The sequence below is a fragment of the Lepidochelys kempii genome, chromosome 1 (assembly GCF_965140285.1).
Source record: "Lepidochelys kempii isolate rLepKem1 chromosome 1, rLepKem1.hap1, whole genome shotgun sequence".
Classification (NCBI taxonomy): Eukaryota; Metazoa; Chordata; order Testudines; family Cheloniidae; genus Lepidochelys; species Lepidochelys kempii.
This window is the reverse complement of record NC_136380.1, coordinates 141,102,349-141,120,567: the sequence shown is the minus strand read 5'-3', so window position 1 is coordinate 141,120,567 and position 18,219 is coordinate 141,102,349. Positions and strand designations below refer to the sequence as shown.

General features: G+C 38.8%; 1 protein-coding gene across 21 annotated transcripts in view; it reads left to right on the top strand.

The window, feature by feature from the left end:
- Positions 1 to 18,219, top strand: part of BCLAF3 (BCLAF1 and THRAP3 family member 3) — a 59,428-nt gene that overhangs the window by 35,886 nt on the left and 5,323 nt on the right. For 6 of the 21 annotated variants that reach the window (XR_012160363.2, XR_012160361.2, XM_073356850.1 and 3 more), the window contains 2 exons: positions 8,618 to 8,713; positions 14,520 to 14,675. Coding sequence is in view for 17 of the 21 variants with exons in the window: in XM_073356850.1 (XP_073212951.1) it covers positions 8,618 to 8,713; positions 14,520 to 14,675 (252 nt within the window). In the remaining 4 variants the exon portion in view is untranslated. Of the gene's footprint in view, positions 1 to 249; positions 607 to 8,617; positions 8,714 to 10,244; positions 10,369 to 11,525; positions 11,607 to 12,700; positions 14,481 to 14,519; positions 14,676 to 17,974; positions 18,004 to 18,219 lie in introns of those variants that run through there. The other 15 variants (XM_078854191.1, XM_073356895.1, XR_012160388.1 and 12 more) reach the window with 15 other exon arrangements.

Below are 18,219 nucleotides of genomic sequence, written 5' to 3'. Positions count from 1 at the left end.
TTGCTTTGGGGATGTAATATGGCAACTCTCTAACAGCTCTGACAATGCTACAGAACAGTTTAGGACAGGACATGAATAATACTTGATTCAGAACTAAAATTGAAATTATGCATTTGAAACCGTGAGAGCCCGGCTTAGCAGTTAACAGACTCAGTGCAAATCAAAAGGGTGTTGGTTCAAAGTGGGAACTGAGTTAATGCATTGTGTCTACCGAGGGTGCAGTGAAAACTTTAGCCTGATATTTAACAGGAAACTGCAAACGAGAGTTCTTGGACAGCAGAAAAAGCCTTTGCCTTGACGCTTACAAGTTCCGGCAATGATGAGTTGCTGAGTAAGAAGCAACGTCAGCTATGAAAGAACAATGCAGGGCATCCCGAAGAGGGGAGAGCCAGCCATGTGCTAGCCAGTTTGAAGACAAGTGGCGGCCAGTATGTCCCTCAGCCTGCGCTGCTTCCAGCAGCTCCCATTGGCCTGGAGCAGCGAACCGCAGCTACTGGGAGCTGCGATTCGCCGAACCTGTGGACGTGGCAGGTAAACAAACCAGCCCGGCCCTCCAGGCGCTTTCCCTGCACAAACGGAACAAGTTTGGGAACCACTGATCTAGAAGATGTCAGCAAAAATTAGAATGAGTTAGTGCTAGCCAAATCTTTTAAGAGATTAAAAGGGCTTTTAGGGACAGCACTAGAACATTTTTTACCAGTCTTTATTAGTCAGAGCTCCCAGTTGTGACAGATTGGCAGATGAGCATCCCTTTTTGCCCTTGTCTTGCCCTGGCACACTTGTGCTTCCTTTCCCATCCATCTTCTCTCTTCTGTATTGTTTTTTTTTGTCTTTTAAAAAATGTTTCTCTTCATTTTGCTCCCTTTTACTATTTCCCCACTCACTGTATGCTGCTAAGATAGCCATTCATGGGGTGTATTGTAGTGGCTGGGTGGCAGATATTCTTGTAGCTGAGCTGAGTGCCATGGGAGAAGAACTTTGCCTGAAAGGCTGTAGCTTAAGCCTGATCTCTGTACAAGTGAGTATCTATCACAGAATTATAGGCTGTTGCAGGAGCAGGGAGATGAGATTGTTTTCAAGGAGCCACCTGTAGCTTTAGCTTAAGAGTAATTTTGCAGGGTGTGTTAAGGTAGATCCAGAGCCACACAGCTTTCTCAACATCTATTGCTTTTGGCCTTGATCCCCCTAGAGTAGTCTGGCATCTCTTGGGTTGGAAAGTACTGCAGTAGAGAAGAGTGAAGGCAGCTATTTAAAGAACTGAATGAAAATAAAGATCCCAAAATGGCTCTAATATTAAACTCCTTTTCAAAAAGATCTGCCTTCAAGAAAACCTGAGAAATTTACACAAATAGAAAGTGAGACAATGTTATACAAGTTATTGACAAAAAGCAAGTAAGGCAATAAAGTACATTAAATATGAATACACAGATCATCCAGTCTGCATAATATACATTCTGTGCTCTTAAGGGAACTTGTAAAACTCATGAATGACACACATTTCTGAAATGTCATGAACACGGGGTATGTGCCAGATCATTAGAAAAAGCAGAGGTAGTATTGGTCTTCAAAATGAAGAGTGATCCTAGCAATTAATTTACTATCAATTCTATCTCTAATAAAATATAGAAGAAATGTTAAGAGAAATCACTAAGTATCAAGAGAAGAACAAAATCATGGGAAGTAAGCAGCGTAGAAATCTATCCACTAAAAATAATTTTTGACCGATATTCTTCATTGCTAATTTATCAAGTCACTCAAAAAGTAGGGAAAGGGAATTTGGAAGATTAGTATTTGGATCTTAGTAAAGCATTAGTATCCCACAGAATCCTGCTACCAAAACAAATTCATGTGGTCTTGGATATGAATATTGTCGCATGGATTCAAAACTGGAGGCAGGACCATTTAAAAAAAAAAAGACTTAAATAGCAGTGTGTCAGATTTGAAGAAGATAGTTTGTGGAATCCCACAGATGTTAATGTTGGGTCCACTCTAACCAAATATCTTCATGAATGATCTAGAACTGGGCGAATGTTAATGACACTCATAAAAAGTTGTGCTTGGTGGATGGGCAGTTGCAAATAGCCACAAGGGAAGAAGAGATAATAGGTAATAATTTGATAATGAAGTGACCTAGAGAGAGTAAAAAGATTCAGCTTGGAAAAATGCATGTAGATACACAGACAGGAAATACAGATATGGGAGGGAGAAACCTGAAATGTTGAGAGTTAGGGGTTTGTGAAAAGTAAATTAAACATATTCTATTGCACTATGGGAGCAAAATAGGCCAGTATCTTTGAGCTATATAACTAGAGATCATGTTGTGGAATAATAAGTAATTAACAAAGGTCAGAGTGGAGGGGTATTTGTGCAGGGGGCGGTGACTGTATTTTACTCCAGCTCTGCCCACAGTAATAAAATGGTTTATAGCCTGAATTTAATCTAGAAATGTAAAAGGTGCTAAATTTTTTTTAAAACAAATTAATCCTAAAATTGTGTGAAGTGTTCCATGTAATAAGAAACTAAACCTTTTAAATAAATAAATCCCAAACTGCAACAGATAAATTACATCCACGTTAATCTTTTTATTTGGCTCAATTTTGGTGCGGATTAAGGAATTCATCCTGGGTTCTGCGGAAGAACTGTAACAGTTTAGCGTAATATCAGCAAAATCATAAAATTTAGGGGAACAAGTGGAATGAATGTCTGGCTAGCCTTTCTGTTTGGGGTGTTCAGCATGCCTGATCTTCAGCTATCTTTTTCAACTAATTTTGTTCTATTTCCGTTCATTATAATTAAGCAGCAGTAAGAAACAACTGGTTGCATAATCTGTTGTTAATAATTTGACATCTAGACACATGGATGAAATCCCAGACACAGTGCTGTTAACTGCAAATGTATCATTATTGAACTGTAACACATTCTGGAATGTATAGATAAGTGGCTTTCAACCTTTCCAGACTACTGTACCCCTTTCAGGAGTCTGATTTGTCTTGGGTACCCCAAGTTTCACCCTCACTTAAAAACTACTTGCTTACAAAACCAGAAATAAACATACAAAAGTGTCAAGGTAATAGTTAGGGGGATTCGATCATTAGAAACATAGATAGCTGGGTTTGCGATGACCGGGAGAACTGCATGGTGACTTGTCTCCCTGGTGCGAAGGTCGTGGATGTCTCTCGACATCTAGATTAGATTTGTGTATAGTGCTGGGGAGGAGCCGGTGGTTGTGGTACATGTATGTACCAGTGACATAGGGAAGGATAGGAGAGAGGTCCTGGCAGCCACATTTAGTCTGCTAGGTAAGAGATTGAAGTCCAGGACCTCCATGGTGGCATTCTCTGAAATGCTTCCAGTTCCATGCACAGGGCCAGTTAGGCAGAACTGCAGGGTCTCAATGCATTCATGAGACACTGGTGTAGTGAGAAGGGGTTTAGATTTATTAGGAACAGGGGAAACTTTTGGGAAAGGGGGAGCCTATGCAGGAAGTATGAGCACCACCTAAACCAAAATGGAGCCAGATTGCTTGCACTTTTTTTTTTTTAAAACTGCTGTATGGCCTTTTTAATTTTAAGGGCTGGGGGAAAGCTAACAGGTGCAGAGGAGCACATGGTTCTGAAAGAGACATCCCTTAGGGGAGGATCTGTTAATGGAGATTCTCTATGTCCTAGTAAGGAGGAGAGAATGGAAGATGATAAAATATGGGTAGGATCTGGTGAGAAACAGACAAATGAAAGAGTCTCATTCAATTACATCATGTAATGGGAGACAAAGTGCTAAAAAGTGACAAGTTTTTGAAGTGTTTATATACAAATGCTAGAAGTCTAAGTAATAAGATGGATGAACTAGTGTCTTATATCAATATCCTCATTTAATACAATAGGCATCACAGAAATGTGGTGGAATGAGGATAATCAATGGTACACAGTAATACCAGGGTACAAAATATATCGGAAGGACAGAACAGGTCATGCTGGTGGGGGAGTGGCACTATATGTGAAAGAGAGCATAGAATTAAGTGAAGTAAAAATCTTAAATGAACCAAACTGTACCATAGAATCTCTGGCTAGTAATTCCCTGCTCCAATAATAAGAATATGGCAGTAGGAATATATTACCGACCACCTGACCAGGATGGTGAATAGTGACTATGAATGCTCAGGGAGATGAGAGAGGCTATAAAAACAAAAACACTCAATAATAATTGGGGATTTCAACTATCCCCATATTGACTGGGTACATGTCACTTCAGGACGGGATGCAGAGAAAAAGTTTCTTGATCCTTTAAATGATTGCTTCTTAGAGCAGCTAGTCCTGGATCCCACAAGAGGAGAGGCAATTCTTGATTTAGTCCCACTTGGAGCACGGGATCTGTCACTACTATGGTCACTATTACCAAGCAGTCCAGCTATATTCACCTCTTGGACCAGATCCTCTGTTCTACTTGGGACTAAATCAAGGGAAACCCCACAGCAACCCAACACTCTAGCATTTAATTTCAGAAAGGGGGACTACACAAAAATGAGGAAGTTAGTTAAACAGAAATTAAAAGGTAGAGCGCCAAAAGTGAAATCCCTGCAAGCTTCATGGAAACTTTTTAAAGACACCATAATAGAGGCGCAACTTAAACGTATACCCCAAATTAAAAAACATAGAAATAGAACCAAAAAAATGCTACCGTGGCTAAACAACAAAGTAAAAAGCAGTAAGAGATGAAAAAGGCATCCTTTAAAAAGTGGAAGTTAAATCCTAGTGAGGAAAATAGAAAGGAGCATAACTCTAGCGAATGACGTGTAAAAATATTTGGATTTTCAGAAAGCCTTTGACAAGGTCTGTCATCAAAGCTCTTAAGCAAAGTAAGCTGTCATGGAATAAGAGGGAAGGTCCTCTCATGGATTGGTAACTGGTTAAAAGAAACAAAGCGTAGGAATAAATGGTCAGTTTTCAGAATGGAGAGAGGTAAATAATGGTGTCCTGGGACCAGACCTATTCAACATATTCGTAAATGATCTGGGAAAAGGGGTAAACAGTGAAGTGGCAAAATTTGCAGATGTTACAAAACTACTCAAGATAGTGAAGTCTCAAGCAGACTGCAAAGAGCTACAAAGGGATCTCTCAAAACTGGGTGACTGGGCAACAAAATGGCAGAAGAAATACAATGTTGATAAATGCAAAGTAATGCTCATTGGAAAACCTAATCCCAACTATACTTCAAGAAAGAGATCTTGGAGTCATTATGGATAGTTCTCTGAAAACATCCACTCAATGTGCAGCGGCAGTCAAAAAAGCAAACAATGTTGGGAATCATTAGGAAATAAGACAGAAAATATCATATTGCCTCTGTATAAATCCATGGTACACCCACATCTTGAATACCGCATGCATCTCAAAAAAGATGTATTGGAATTGGAAAAGGTTCAGAAAAGGGCAACAAAAATTATTAGGGGTATGGAACGGCTGCCATATGAGGAGAGATTAATAAGACTGGGACTTTTTAGTTTGGAAAAGAATCGATGGAGGTGGGTGAGTGGGTGGGATATGATAGAGGTCTATAAAATCATGACTGGTGTGGAGAAAGTAAATAGGGAAGTGTTATTTACTCCTTCTCCTTGCACAAGAATGAGGGGTCACCAAATGAAATTAATAGGCAGCAGATTTAAAACAAACAAAAGGAGGTATTTTTCACCACAGTGCACAGTCAACTTGTGTAAATCCTTACCTGAGGATGTTGTGAAGACCAAGAATTTAACAGGGTTCAAAAAAGAACTAGATAAGTTCATGAAGGATAGATCCATCAGTGGCTATTAGCCAGGCTGGGCAGGGATGGTTTTCCTAGCCTCTGTTTGCCAGAAGCTGGAAGTGGGTGACAAGGGAGGATCACTTGATGATTACCTGTTCTGTTCATTCACTCTGGGGCACTTCGCATTAGTCACTGTCGGAAGACAGGATACTGCGCTAGATGGACCTTAGGTCTGACCCAGTATGGCCATTCTTATATCACAGCACAGTATTACTGAAAAATTGCTTGCGTTTTCATTTTTACCATATAATTATAAAATCAATTGGCATATAAATATTGTATTTATAGTTCAGTGTGCAGTATAAAAAAGTCATTGTCTTTATGAAATTTTAGTTTGTACTGACTTTGTTTGTGCTTTTTATCTAACCGGTTGTAAAACTAGGCAAATGTATAGCTATGTTGATGTATTCCTAGGAAGACCTCTGCATGCTCCCAGGTGTACCTGTACCCCTGGTTGAGAACCACTGGTATAGATACTTTTCTTTCATAAGTTTTCTTTAGAACACTATAACTGTTTCAAAGATCAAAAAATTGTTTGAAGAAAATAGGAGTCCCAACAAATTCAAAACTTTTAGAAATATTAATGATTTATCATTAAAAGAAGCGATAAAAATTATGGTGAATTTTCAGTTGTTAAAAGAAGAACTTAGCATCGTTTAAGCTCTGCCTACATAAAACAATTTCTATAACACTTTTTTATATTTGTATTTATATTTTACATGCATCTGGAAGATAGATTTATGTATGAAAATAACTTAATACGTGTCATATATGTTTAAAAAATGCATGAGCTCCCGGCAGCTGTGCTGGAAACTATGGGAAAAGGGTCACAATGCACAGGTAAAGCAGCGGTGGGAGGGAGTGCTGCGTGTGGTGGCACTGCACTGTTTTACATAACCAAGGCTGCTTAATTGCATACACACTCAACAGTTGTAGTGACAAACACTTCCAACACCACTTGGTTGTGTCACTTGCTTCTGAAATAGTGCATGTCTCTAGGGTAGATGAGCCTCTTTTATATTGATACATGCCACAATCAAGAAAGGGTGAAGAGTAGTCCTCCTTACGGACAAATCTAATGCAGTTCTTAAGGTGATGTTCAGTGCATGGGTATTACAGTAATGAGCGTGCTAGAAATGCATATGGCTGCTCTAAAGTTATAAAGTCTGACTGGTAATGACTCTGGAAAAAAAATAGAAGTCCCATTTGCCAGCCAGGGATCACCAAAGATCTGGTTGCATCACTCCTGTTCCTCCCTCCCCCCGTGCCCCCCATGTCCCCCTCAAAGAGGGTTAGTATAGGAGGCTGCTATGCTGGCTCTGTGCCATCTGATGGCTCTCTGCCCCACACCAGGGTGATCTTCAGTTGGAAAGATCTGGCTGCTGTACAGTCCAAAGGGGCCATATTCTGGAGTGGTGCCCTATGTCTTTTCAGCTGTGGGAACTGAAATAAGTCTAAAAGGAAAGGAGCACTTGTGGCACCTTAGAGACTAACAAATTTATTTGAGCATAAGCTTTCATGAGCTACAGCTCACTTCATCGGATGCATTCAGTGGAAAATACAGTGGGGAGATTTATATACATAGAGAACATGAAACAATGCATGTTACCATACACACTGTAACCAGAGTGATCACTTAAGGTGAGCTATTACCAGCAGGAGTGGGGGGAGGGGGGAAGGAACCTTTTGTAGTGATAATGAAGGTGGGCCATTTCCAGCAGTTGACAAGAATGTCTGAGGAACAGTTCGGGTTGGGGGATAAACATGGGGAAATAGTTTGTGTAATGACCCATCCACTCCCAGTCTCTATTCAAGCCTAAGTTAATTGTATCCAGTTTGCAAATTAATTCCAATTCAGCAGTCTCTCATTGGAGTCTGTTTTTGAAGTTTTTTTTGTTGAAGTATTGCCACTTTTAAGTCTGTAATCAAGTGACCAGAGAGATTGAAGTGTTCTCCGACTGGTTTTTGAATGTTATAATTCTTGACGTCTGATTTGTGTCCATTTATTCTTTTACGTAGAGACTGTCCAGTTTGGCCACTGTACATGGCAGAGGGGCATTGCTGGCACATATCACATTGGTAGATGTGCAGGTGAACAAGCCTCTGATAGTGTGGTTGATGTGATTAGGCCCTATGATGGTGTCCCCTGAATAGATACGTGGACACAGTTGGCAACGGGCTTTGTTGCAAGGATAGGTTCCTGGGTTAGTGGTTCTGTTGTGTGGTGTGTGGTTGCTGGTGAGTATTTGCTTCAGGTTGGGGGGCTGTCTGTAAGCAAGGACTGGCCTGTCTCCCAAGATCTGTGAGAGTGATGGGTCATCCTTCAGGATAGGTTGTAGATCCTTGATGATGTGTTGGAGAGGTTTTAGTTGGGGGCAGAAGGTGATGGCTAGTGGCATTCTGTTATTTTCTTTGTTGGGCCTGTCCTGTAGTAGGTGACTTCTGGGTAATCTTCTGGCTCTGTCAATCCATTGCCAACTGTGTCCACATATCTATTCAGGGGACATATCCGATGAAGTGAGCTGTAGCTCACGAAAGCTTATGCTCAAATAAATTTGTTAGTCTCTAAGGTGCCACAAGTACTCCTTTTCTGTTTGCAAATACAGACTAACACGGCTACTACTCTGTAATCTGAAATAAGTCTCTGCAACTTATACTCCAGTTCAATAGGCAACGCACTGCTGCAATTTCACTGACTTAATCCATCACAGTTATAATCTTAGGCCAAAAAAGTACAGTACAAATTAGCTTCATCTAAAAATTCTGTTTCTTTGAAACGATTGTTTTTAACATTGATAAACTATCTGTGCCATTTTTCTAGAATTCTTATTATGCTGCAAAAACAAATGACATTTTTACTCACAGACCATTTGGAGGACACCTGGAAAATCCAAGACCCTTCAGAAGACCCTTTAAGGTATTGATTGACTCTTGCCAAGTGTATGCATAAGGTTTCATTTCAGGCTGTGGTGTTGTGATTTAGGCATGTTGCCCTAAACAGACATGTTAGTGGTGAGATTTTCAAAAATGGTCAGCATTGGCTGAACTTTGTTCCCATTGAAGTAATGGGGGGTTACCTTGACTTCAGTAGGAGGGGAGTTATGTCAGAACTGGATGTCTGAAAATTCCACTCCTTTCCCTCCCCAAGTCCCCAAACCCTCCTGTAACAGCTGGAGTGCTATCATATTTTGGAAGCCTAAGCCCTGGTCTACACTGAGGGGGAGGGGATCGATCTATTATGCAACTTCAACTACGTGAATGGATGTAGCTGAAGTTGATGTACTTAGATCGACACACTGTGGTGTCTTCACCGCGGTGAGATGGCTGCTGCTGCTCCCCCGTCGACTCCACCCACACCTCTCGCGGCAGTGGAGTACAGGAGTCGACAGGAGAACACTTGGGCTGATTTATCATGTCTAGACTAGACGCGATAAATTGACCCCCGCTGGATTGATCGCTGCCCGCTGATCTGGCGGGTTGTGTAGACATACCCTATGTTACTAGAATTTGGGGTCTCCCAGGTTGGTAAGAGAGCTGACTTTTTTTTCCAGGGTGTAATTTTAAATAACATTATTAAGGGAGAGGGCAAACAGAATGGCAAAACAGTAAGGTTGAAAGGAGAGTTGGGCAAGGAAGGAGAGAGTGGCAAGATCATGGGGCTAGTGTTGGACAATAGAAGAGGAAAAATAACCTTAAAAAGCAAATGTTAGAATCAAAATTGCAGAAAAAATGGGAGTTACTAAAACATCTGACCAATAAGTAGACTTGGGAAGATATTAGGGTTTTTATCAGTAAATGTTGGTAAACATTGATTTTACCATATGCAAACAAACCAACACAAATTTCTATCCATAAGAATAGACATTCACAGATAGGCAAAGTAAGAGAAATGTTGCTTCAGAATTTGATTTAAGGATATTTACTTTGTATTTTTTGACATGTGATGTTGACAATTTGTGTTTCAACAGTTAAAGCTTTAACTTTTTGAATCACCATCTACTGTCATTAAATAACTATTGCCTGACCTTCTCCATAACTTCCCACAACTGTGAAAATTTAAATAATTTAAAAAAAAAGCGTAAATAAACATTGCTATCTGTCAATTTATTAAAAAACAAACAGAAATCAAAATCTGTCAAATCTGCCTATGAGGAAACACCTTACATGAATATATTCACTCCTAATTTCATTATTTTGTTAGGATACTGTTCCACTGAAATTTTTTTGAAATTAAGCCTGGTGGAATGTTGTAGCTGTCATAACGCTACATGAGAAATTCAAAGTATTCTCCAAGTTTAAGAAAAAAATCGCCCTTTTTAGTTGCACTTCTACTGCATTCTGTTTGCATTTTTCATGTAAAATTGCCTTAAATCGATATAATGAATCCCAAACAGTAATCTTCTTATGTTTTATATTTTCTCATTCTATCTGATAAGTATTCCTTTTAGGTTTTGTTTACAGGAACCACAAGATGTAAGAGAGTCAGCAAAATCACCCGATTCTGGGGTATTGCAGAGGCTTCCCAATGTGTCCTGACAGAAAAAGGCACCCTGGGGTCAAAGTCAATTAAATGTAAAACAAAGATTACTTGTATCTCTTCCTTCCTGTTGTGAGTGGCATGCTGTGCATGGGCCCAATTAGGTTCATTCATAATAGGAAAACGCTGATCAAATCTGGGTCAACCTCTTCTAGTTTAAAGTGGCCTTGGTATAAGGCAATTAGGTCACTGACTCATGGTCCAGAATATCCCTTTTCTCCATGAGCCATGTGAATGGTGGAGGAGTGATCACAGTTAATCCACCTTTTCCACAAAACACACTTCAGATAAGCCACCGAAAAAGCTTGATATTTACAAGGTCACTGCAAGGATTTTTTTTTTTTTTAAAAGAAAACTTGTGTAAAGTAGGTAGGCATTATTATCATCATTTTACACATAGGGAAATTGAGGCAGAATTATTATGATCAAGTATATACAGGTAGTTGGCACCAAAGCCTAAATTCAAATTTCAGACTTTCTTATTCTTAACTATACTTAATGGAACCATTAGATAGAAATGACTTTCAGGCTCTCCCATCCTGGCTAGTGGTGTCTTTCTCCGTAGCCTATTACTAAATGCACTTAGCCAACAAGTCCCACCAGATTAAAAGAAAAACAAACTTTCCTCAAGATAAAGTTCATAGTGTTATAAAATTAGCCTTTTTTAGTTATTACTTTAGTTAACAGGTTAAAAAAGTAGTCTTACACTAAAATTACATTACAGAGAATATTATTTTGGGATCCTTTGGTGTACACGTTACCATAATGGCACCTGTGTCAGCACCTCCTGTCTATTTACCAGCACAGGGGAAGTAGATGGTTCTGTTACATCAGGGTTGATTCCCTGCCTGCCATATGAAACCCTTTGGTCTGTTGGCACTTGATGTAACTTAAAGCAGCCTGAAGTCAGTCTTAATTCATGTCAACTTGGAATTCTGCTTAGGATTGGGGGAACATAAAGGTGAGCTTTAAGCCACTGTTGCATTCATAATAATATCTTCCCTTGTGCTTCAGTATCACTTTGGATAAACAGCATATGCAGCAGCACTATGTTTTGCATGTATGAAAAGCAATGGATTATGGTTGGTATGGGAAAAAGGATATTGATTTTTTGACCTAAAATTTCATCAACTTATTTTTTGCATTGAATTTTCCCTTGTCTTGCATATAATATTTTCTTATGTTGTTGAAGGTGGAGTGCGTTCAGTATACCTGAGATGGTAGTTTGACTGCTTTCTAATGTTAATATATCTTGATCAACCAAAAGACTTAGGTGAATCTTTTTCCTTGTGTATGAAACAAGTTCTGTTGAGTCTAAGCAGAAGTATTTTGTTCAAAATACTTTATGAAAAGAGTAACAAACTCTAGAGGAGCAGTTTTTTTTTATGGGATACCGAAAGTTTTTAGGTTTAAAAAGCTCTTCCTTTGACTTAGTGATTCATAATGCACCCAAGGGATGAGGGCAATCAGTAAACCCACCTGGTATGTTTATCATTTAAATAAAATCATTATCCTAGAATTCCGATGATTTAATTAACCATGTTCTACAGTCATGGTTGTATGGTGGGATAGCATAGATGTTAATATTATTTGGTATATAGTCTCTGCTATTAAAAATAAAATATTTTGAAAATCAATGTTACTTCATTTTTGAAGTGATGGTTTCAGAAACAAACAATATTATCAATCTTTGTAAAATAGTTTTACATTGATTATTAAATGAAATTTAGAACCTTAGATTGTTTTGTGTTTCAAACTGAAACATCTTAAGATTTTCCAAATAACTTGGAGCAGTGGAGTAATTTTGTAGCAGAATCTGTTTAAATTGCATAAATTTGTCTTTGAGGAGTGTTAGTAATTTGGAATAAGCTACACTTTGGTTTTGTGGAATGTGATACTGAACGTAGCAGTAGGTAGGACCAAAACCCATTACTATCTATCTTTGCAAAAAGAAAAGGAGTACTTGTGGCACCTTAGAGACTAACCAATTTATTTGAGCATGAGCTTTCGTAGCTCACGAAAGCTCATGCTCAAATAAATTGGTTAGTCTCTAAGGTGCCACAAGTACTCCTTTTCTTTTTGCGAATACAGACTAACATGGCTGTTACTCTGAAACCTATCTATCTTTGGTATTTCTAATGTGTCTGCTATCACAGTGCCAGATTGCCAAATACATAATTAAGCTTCTGGTTAGGTTTATCTACAATTGACTATACTCTTCATCAGTGTTGTCTTTTTGTTTTTTTTCTCCGCTTTTGTGTGTGTCAAATGATTTCCTTAGTTCAAACATAGAACCTATGACAGCAGCAGCCCCACTCCCATTCCTTCCTCTTACTCTCTGTATCCATTATTTGCTTATTTCCATAGAGAGAGACATGCAGGGGGATAGCCTTGGAATCATCTTCCTAACCACTCCTGCTAGAATGAAGACCAGACGGTGTGGAAGGAGAGGGAAGCCTCAGTAGCTTTCTCCCAAGCTGGAAACAGTAGTGATGGCTGTGGGAAAGCCTTGGGGCCTCCTCTCATGGTAGGAGGCAGATGCCTCCTGATTGAAGAACTCCCCTGCTCAATGCAAGATGCCTGCCAATTGGGGCATAGACTGCCCATGCACATAGTTTAGGGGGAATCTTGGTTTAAACCTTACCAAGGTTCACGGGCTTAATTTAGAATTTTAAAAACATTTGTTTCCCATATTATGGCAATATATTTGCATAAAGGATGATGTTGTATTGTATCCTGAGAACAGTCAGGTTTGGACTTATTCTGATCTCCCTGTGAGAAGTTGAGTATTTGGCAGCTATCTGCCAAGAATCCTATGCCTCCAACTCCAGTAAGCTTCACCATGGTCACTGACGTGTTCATCTTTCCTGATAAATGCAGCTTTCTCAGTATATCATGGATGAATACAGGGTCTTTGAAATAGAAAGACTTCTAGGAGTTTGTATAAATGAGCTCCTCTCCTGTGCAAGCCTTTTTTAGCTGCACATTGCAAGTTTACTGAAAAACTGGTACAAAATATATTGTGTATGTGAAGCATGTGATTTTTTTTTTTCAACTCTGTCAGATTGCTACCAAATGTTACCAGAACACTCAAAAGCACTTTTCAGTGACGGCTGTTTTCATGACAAATTTCAGCTTTCTTCTAGCAATTAAAGTTGTTCATGAAAGGTTACAAGACTTTTACATGCGGAAGGTTTCTGTTCTTCCTCTTGCATTCTCTTGTATTCAAAAGTAGACTTAACAATTTTTTCTTAACTCCTAAAAAAAAAAAAAAAAAATCACCTTCGGGCAAGACCAAGTTCGCAAATTTCAAACAAAATGCTCAAAAACCACCTGAGAAACTATAATAAATGAGGTTGGAATTTTTTATATTAATATTCTTATATTGCACCCTTTCGTGTGGCATCTGAGTGCCTGAGAATGGAAAACTTAAAACAAACTTAATTATAGTGGACACTGCTGTTCCTGCTACATATGTTGTCTGTCCGCTCCAGTATTTATAGTGCCATTGACTTTCTATTTCTGTTTCTCTGTGGCCTTCACCCTCCGTTCTACTTGAAGTGAGTTTACAGTAGCCCAATATAGAGGTGAAGGAAGCATAGCTCTGTGGCTAGGATGTTCTTCCTATGGTTTTAAAGACTGAAGTGATTCCAGGTAATGCTATCTAATTTGATATCTTACGTTCAGCATATGCACCAGAGACCGCTCTTGGATGCAGTCCTGGTTCCTTTGAAGTCAGTGTGTTAATAAGGCCAGGATTTTACTCACTCATTAGAACAGCTGCTTATATAGAGAGATACTCACCCCCCCCCCCAAGGGGCTTGTATCTCCCCTTCCACCTCATTTATTGCCCACATTATACAACCTCTTCAGTGCTCATAATTTTGATATCAAAACCTGTTCTATGAAGATAACTTGAGCTACTTTGGACCACTGGCCAATATGTACCACACTGCAGTTCTGTGTTATGAACAGTGAGTACGGGTCTGAGAAGTATTAAATAGGAGGCAAAGAGGAGGAATATGCATTTATAAATGAATAATACTTCAGTACTGTAAGTTTGTGTGTATAATTGTGTAATTGTAACTTTAAAATAGTTGAATACAATAAAATACAAAAGACCTCTTTGACCAGAGTTCTGAAATTCGATCATTTTGTCCATTTTTTCTTTTTTTCCCCTCTACAGAACAACTTTACAGATGGTCGATTGCAACACAGTTATAAATCAGGCTTAGTACAGAAGGGTTTATATATTCAGGCTAAGTACCAGCGGCTACGTTCTGCTGGTGTAAGGGGATTTACCACTTATAAATTCAGGGAAGGATTTTTGAGGAAAGAAAAGGTGAGTTGGATTAAAATTAATTTTCCCTAAACTTTTTTTATATATAAAATGTGAGTATCCAAATGATCAGCTTCTATTTCAGAATCCACTTGGAGTTGTTTGTCTATCTTGTATGGATATTCGGATATTCTTTGAAGTACTAAATTGATATTCTTCCCCTCCTCCCCCCCACTCCTGGAAACTTGGTAACTGAGGCAGGTCTACACTATGGTGGTAAGTCAACCTAAGTTATGCAACTCCAGCTATGTGAATAACGTAGCTGATGTCGACATCTCTTAGGTGGACTTATTGCTGTGTCTACACCGTGCTGGGTCGACGGGAGAAACCCTCCTGTCGACTTACCTTACGCTTCTCATTCCAGTGGAGTTCTGGAGTTGATGGGAGAGCGATCCGCAATCGATTTTTAGCGGGTCTTCACTAGACCTGCTAAATTGACCCCTCCCGCTCCCCCCGGTGGATCGATCGCCGCAGCATCACTCCACAGTAAGTGTAGACATACCCTGAGACTTTTGGTTAGCTGTGGCCTCTGACCTTGCCTCTCTTCTGAAATCTTAGTTTGGGCGATCCTTTCTGCAGCTCAACTAAGCTGATTTTCCATCTATAAGTGGAGAAGCTGGTTGAAGACTATTTTGTGTGTCCTTTCAAACAATTGGCTAACTAAATTCTATTGTATGAATGTGTTCTTTTTCAGTACATTACCTAAGGATCCAAGCCAAATATTCACCTTATAAACCATCTGATTCATACACATTGGAGTGCTATATTGACAAGCAGCATACAGAACAATGCATGTTCATGTTTACATCCTTAGATGCACTGGGATACGTTACAGGCAATCCTTGTGCATAAAAGGCAGACTGAACTCCTGTCAATCTTTACCCATGCTAGAAGGTGGGACTGGATGATGGAGTGAATCACTCAAAAAATTGCCCTGTTCTGTTCACTACCTCCGATGCATCTGGCACCAGCCACTGCTGGAAGACAGGATACTGGGCTAGATGGACCATTGGTCTGACCCAGTATGGCCATTCCATGTTCTTAAATTGGATATCTGAAATATGTTCCTGTTTGTTTATAAGCTTGCTTAGTTGTGCAACTTTTAGTTTTTAAAATACTCAAATGAGTGGTAGCATTCTGCAAAGTCATGTGCTACAGCAGTAGTAATTAATGGAGAATTTTTGGGGTACCCTGAACTGGTAGGATCTCCCATCGGTATTAGTGTAATTTTGACAGAGCACAGTCTGACACAGTTAGGAGTATCCATGTTGTAATAACTTCGTAGGGTGCACAGGACAACGCTGTTGTAGCACCTGATGAAGTATCATGTTACAATTTATAGAATCATGTCAGGAGTCATGAGTATTGTAAGGCTCAGTAACAAATAGGGTACCTCAGTATTATTATGGCATCCTAAAGCTCCTATTTGAATTGTCTCAGCATAGTCTAAGATGTATCTCCGTTTCTTGTTTTATAACCATGGTGTCTAATCCATATTACAAATTATTAAACGTGCCAGACAAATGATCTTGATTCAAATGATTTAGTCATGTAGATAACGCTGCAAAGACAGTACATTACTTCTCTGAGGGAACAGGGCATGCTTCTCACATCACTAAACAATGACAGTCCTGACCATTCCTTTCTAATATCTCTGATAAATACCCATGCTTGCTAGATGGAAAAAGAAAATGACTGAAAGATCAATTTTCAGAATACAGAATCATTCTGAACTATAAACTTGTATTATAATACAAATGTACAATTGCTTCACTATAAACAGCAAACAGATGTCACTGCCATGTAAATTTCCTATTGCTATTTTATAATTCGATGTTAGAAATTCTTGTTTAAAATTCATTAAAATAATCTTAAAATCTGGCTGCCAAAGATTACAGCATGAATTGTTGATCAGTGTAATTAGGCATTTTAATATTCGATTTCTTTATTGGTTATAAAATTAATACCTCCCAGTTAAAGTAAAATAAATCCTGTATTAAAGTGTATGATGTGGCCTTTTTTCCTGTGTGCAACTAGCAGTTTAGAAAGCCTCTTCATGGCAACATGTTCTTACGTTTCAGTAATTCATGTATTTCTATCCATATAGTAAATTTGTTAAATAGTTGATATTTGTTAAAATGGGTTACAATTGGTATGATTTATATGGATTCTTTAGAAAGTGCTAATCTATCGTGTTTCTTGCTGAAAGTTGATTTTTTAAAAAGAATTGAATGTCCCCACTTAAATTATACTTTGATGTTCAAAGTAAACCATTTTAATTTTTTTAATCTAAATTATTTTTCCAGAAGCTTCTACCTGAAACAAAATTCCCAGTCACATTTTATAATGTATTGATAATTAATAGCGTTAATGAAAAGTTTGTTTTCAAGTCTAGCAAGTCAAGAAGTTACTTAAACAATCTCTAATATGCTTATCTTTTAATCATGTATGAACCCTTTATAAACTACAATTGTGCTATTAATATAAAGGATAACCAAATTCCATGTCAGCCAAAACTCATCTTAAATATAAATCTACACATTCAAAACAATAAAATTACTGTTTATTCACCATGTTAGTCAAAGTATTTTCAGTGGATAGTGCGTTAACAAACTTTGATTTGCTAGAATAGGTACTTTTCAGGTTTTAAGAGTGCTTCTTTCTAATGAGGGTATTAAAGCTGCTGCTTTTGTATGACCCATGTGCCTTCTAAGGGGTAAACTCCCTGCCTGCACTGGTGTGCAGTTATTCACACAAGTAGTCCAAATGATATTAATGGGGCTGCTTGAGTAACTTCTCATCAGTATTGTGAACGAAGGGGTTCACAACAGTTGCCAACTTTCACACGGTAAATAAGCACCCCAACTTTCACAATAAGCCAAAAATCAAGTTAATCCCAAACAAGGCCAAAACAAGCCAATCCCTGAGAACCACAACACTGTTCCCCTGTCCCCTGAGAACCACAACACTCTGTCCCCTCGGCATGCAGTCTGGGACTGTGGTGGGCCCACTGTGCACCCCTCTCTCCCAGTCTTGCCCCTGCTTGCTGATCCAAAACAAAAAAGCAACAAGCTACAAGCCCAACAAGCTACAAGCCAAAAACTAGCCAACAATCAACTCACAAGCCAATTCAGCCAAAAACAAGCCCAATTTCGATTTGTTTTTCGCGGGTTTGGCATGTCTGGTTCACAGCCTAGCTATGAGTGAATAAAAACAGATTTAAGTGTTTGTACTGTACTGTACCAGTTTTTTTTCTGGTCCCAAGTTTGACAGTTTAGTATATATTTATATTTTTTGACCAGAATTTTCCAAGTTGGATAAGCACTTAAAGGTAAATAAATAAGTTCCCTGCTTTTCAGAGAGGGTGAGCTGCTGCTGACTTTGAAAAAATTGGCATACATTGCATGATTTCCTTTAGCCTTGCAAAATTGACATGAAAATGTACCAGTCTGGGCACGATTCATACTCGCCTACTCTTTGCTATGATGCTAAATGACTAAAAAACCCTACAGTATTACCTGTTTAAAACATTTTGTCCTTGGCAAGT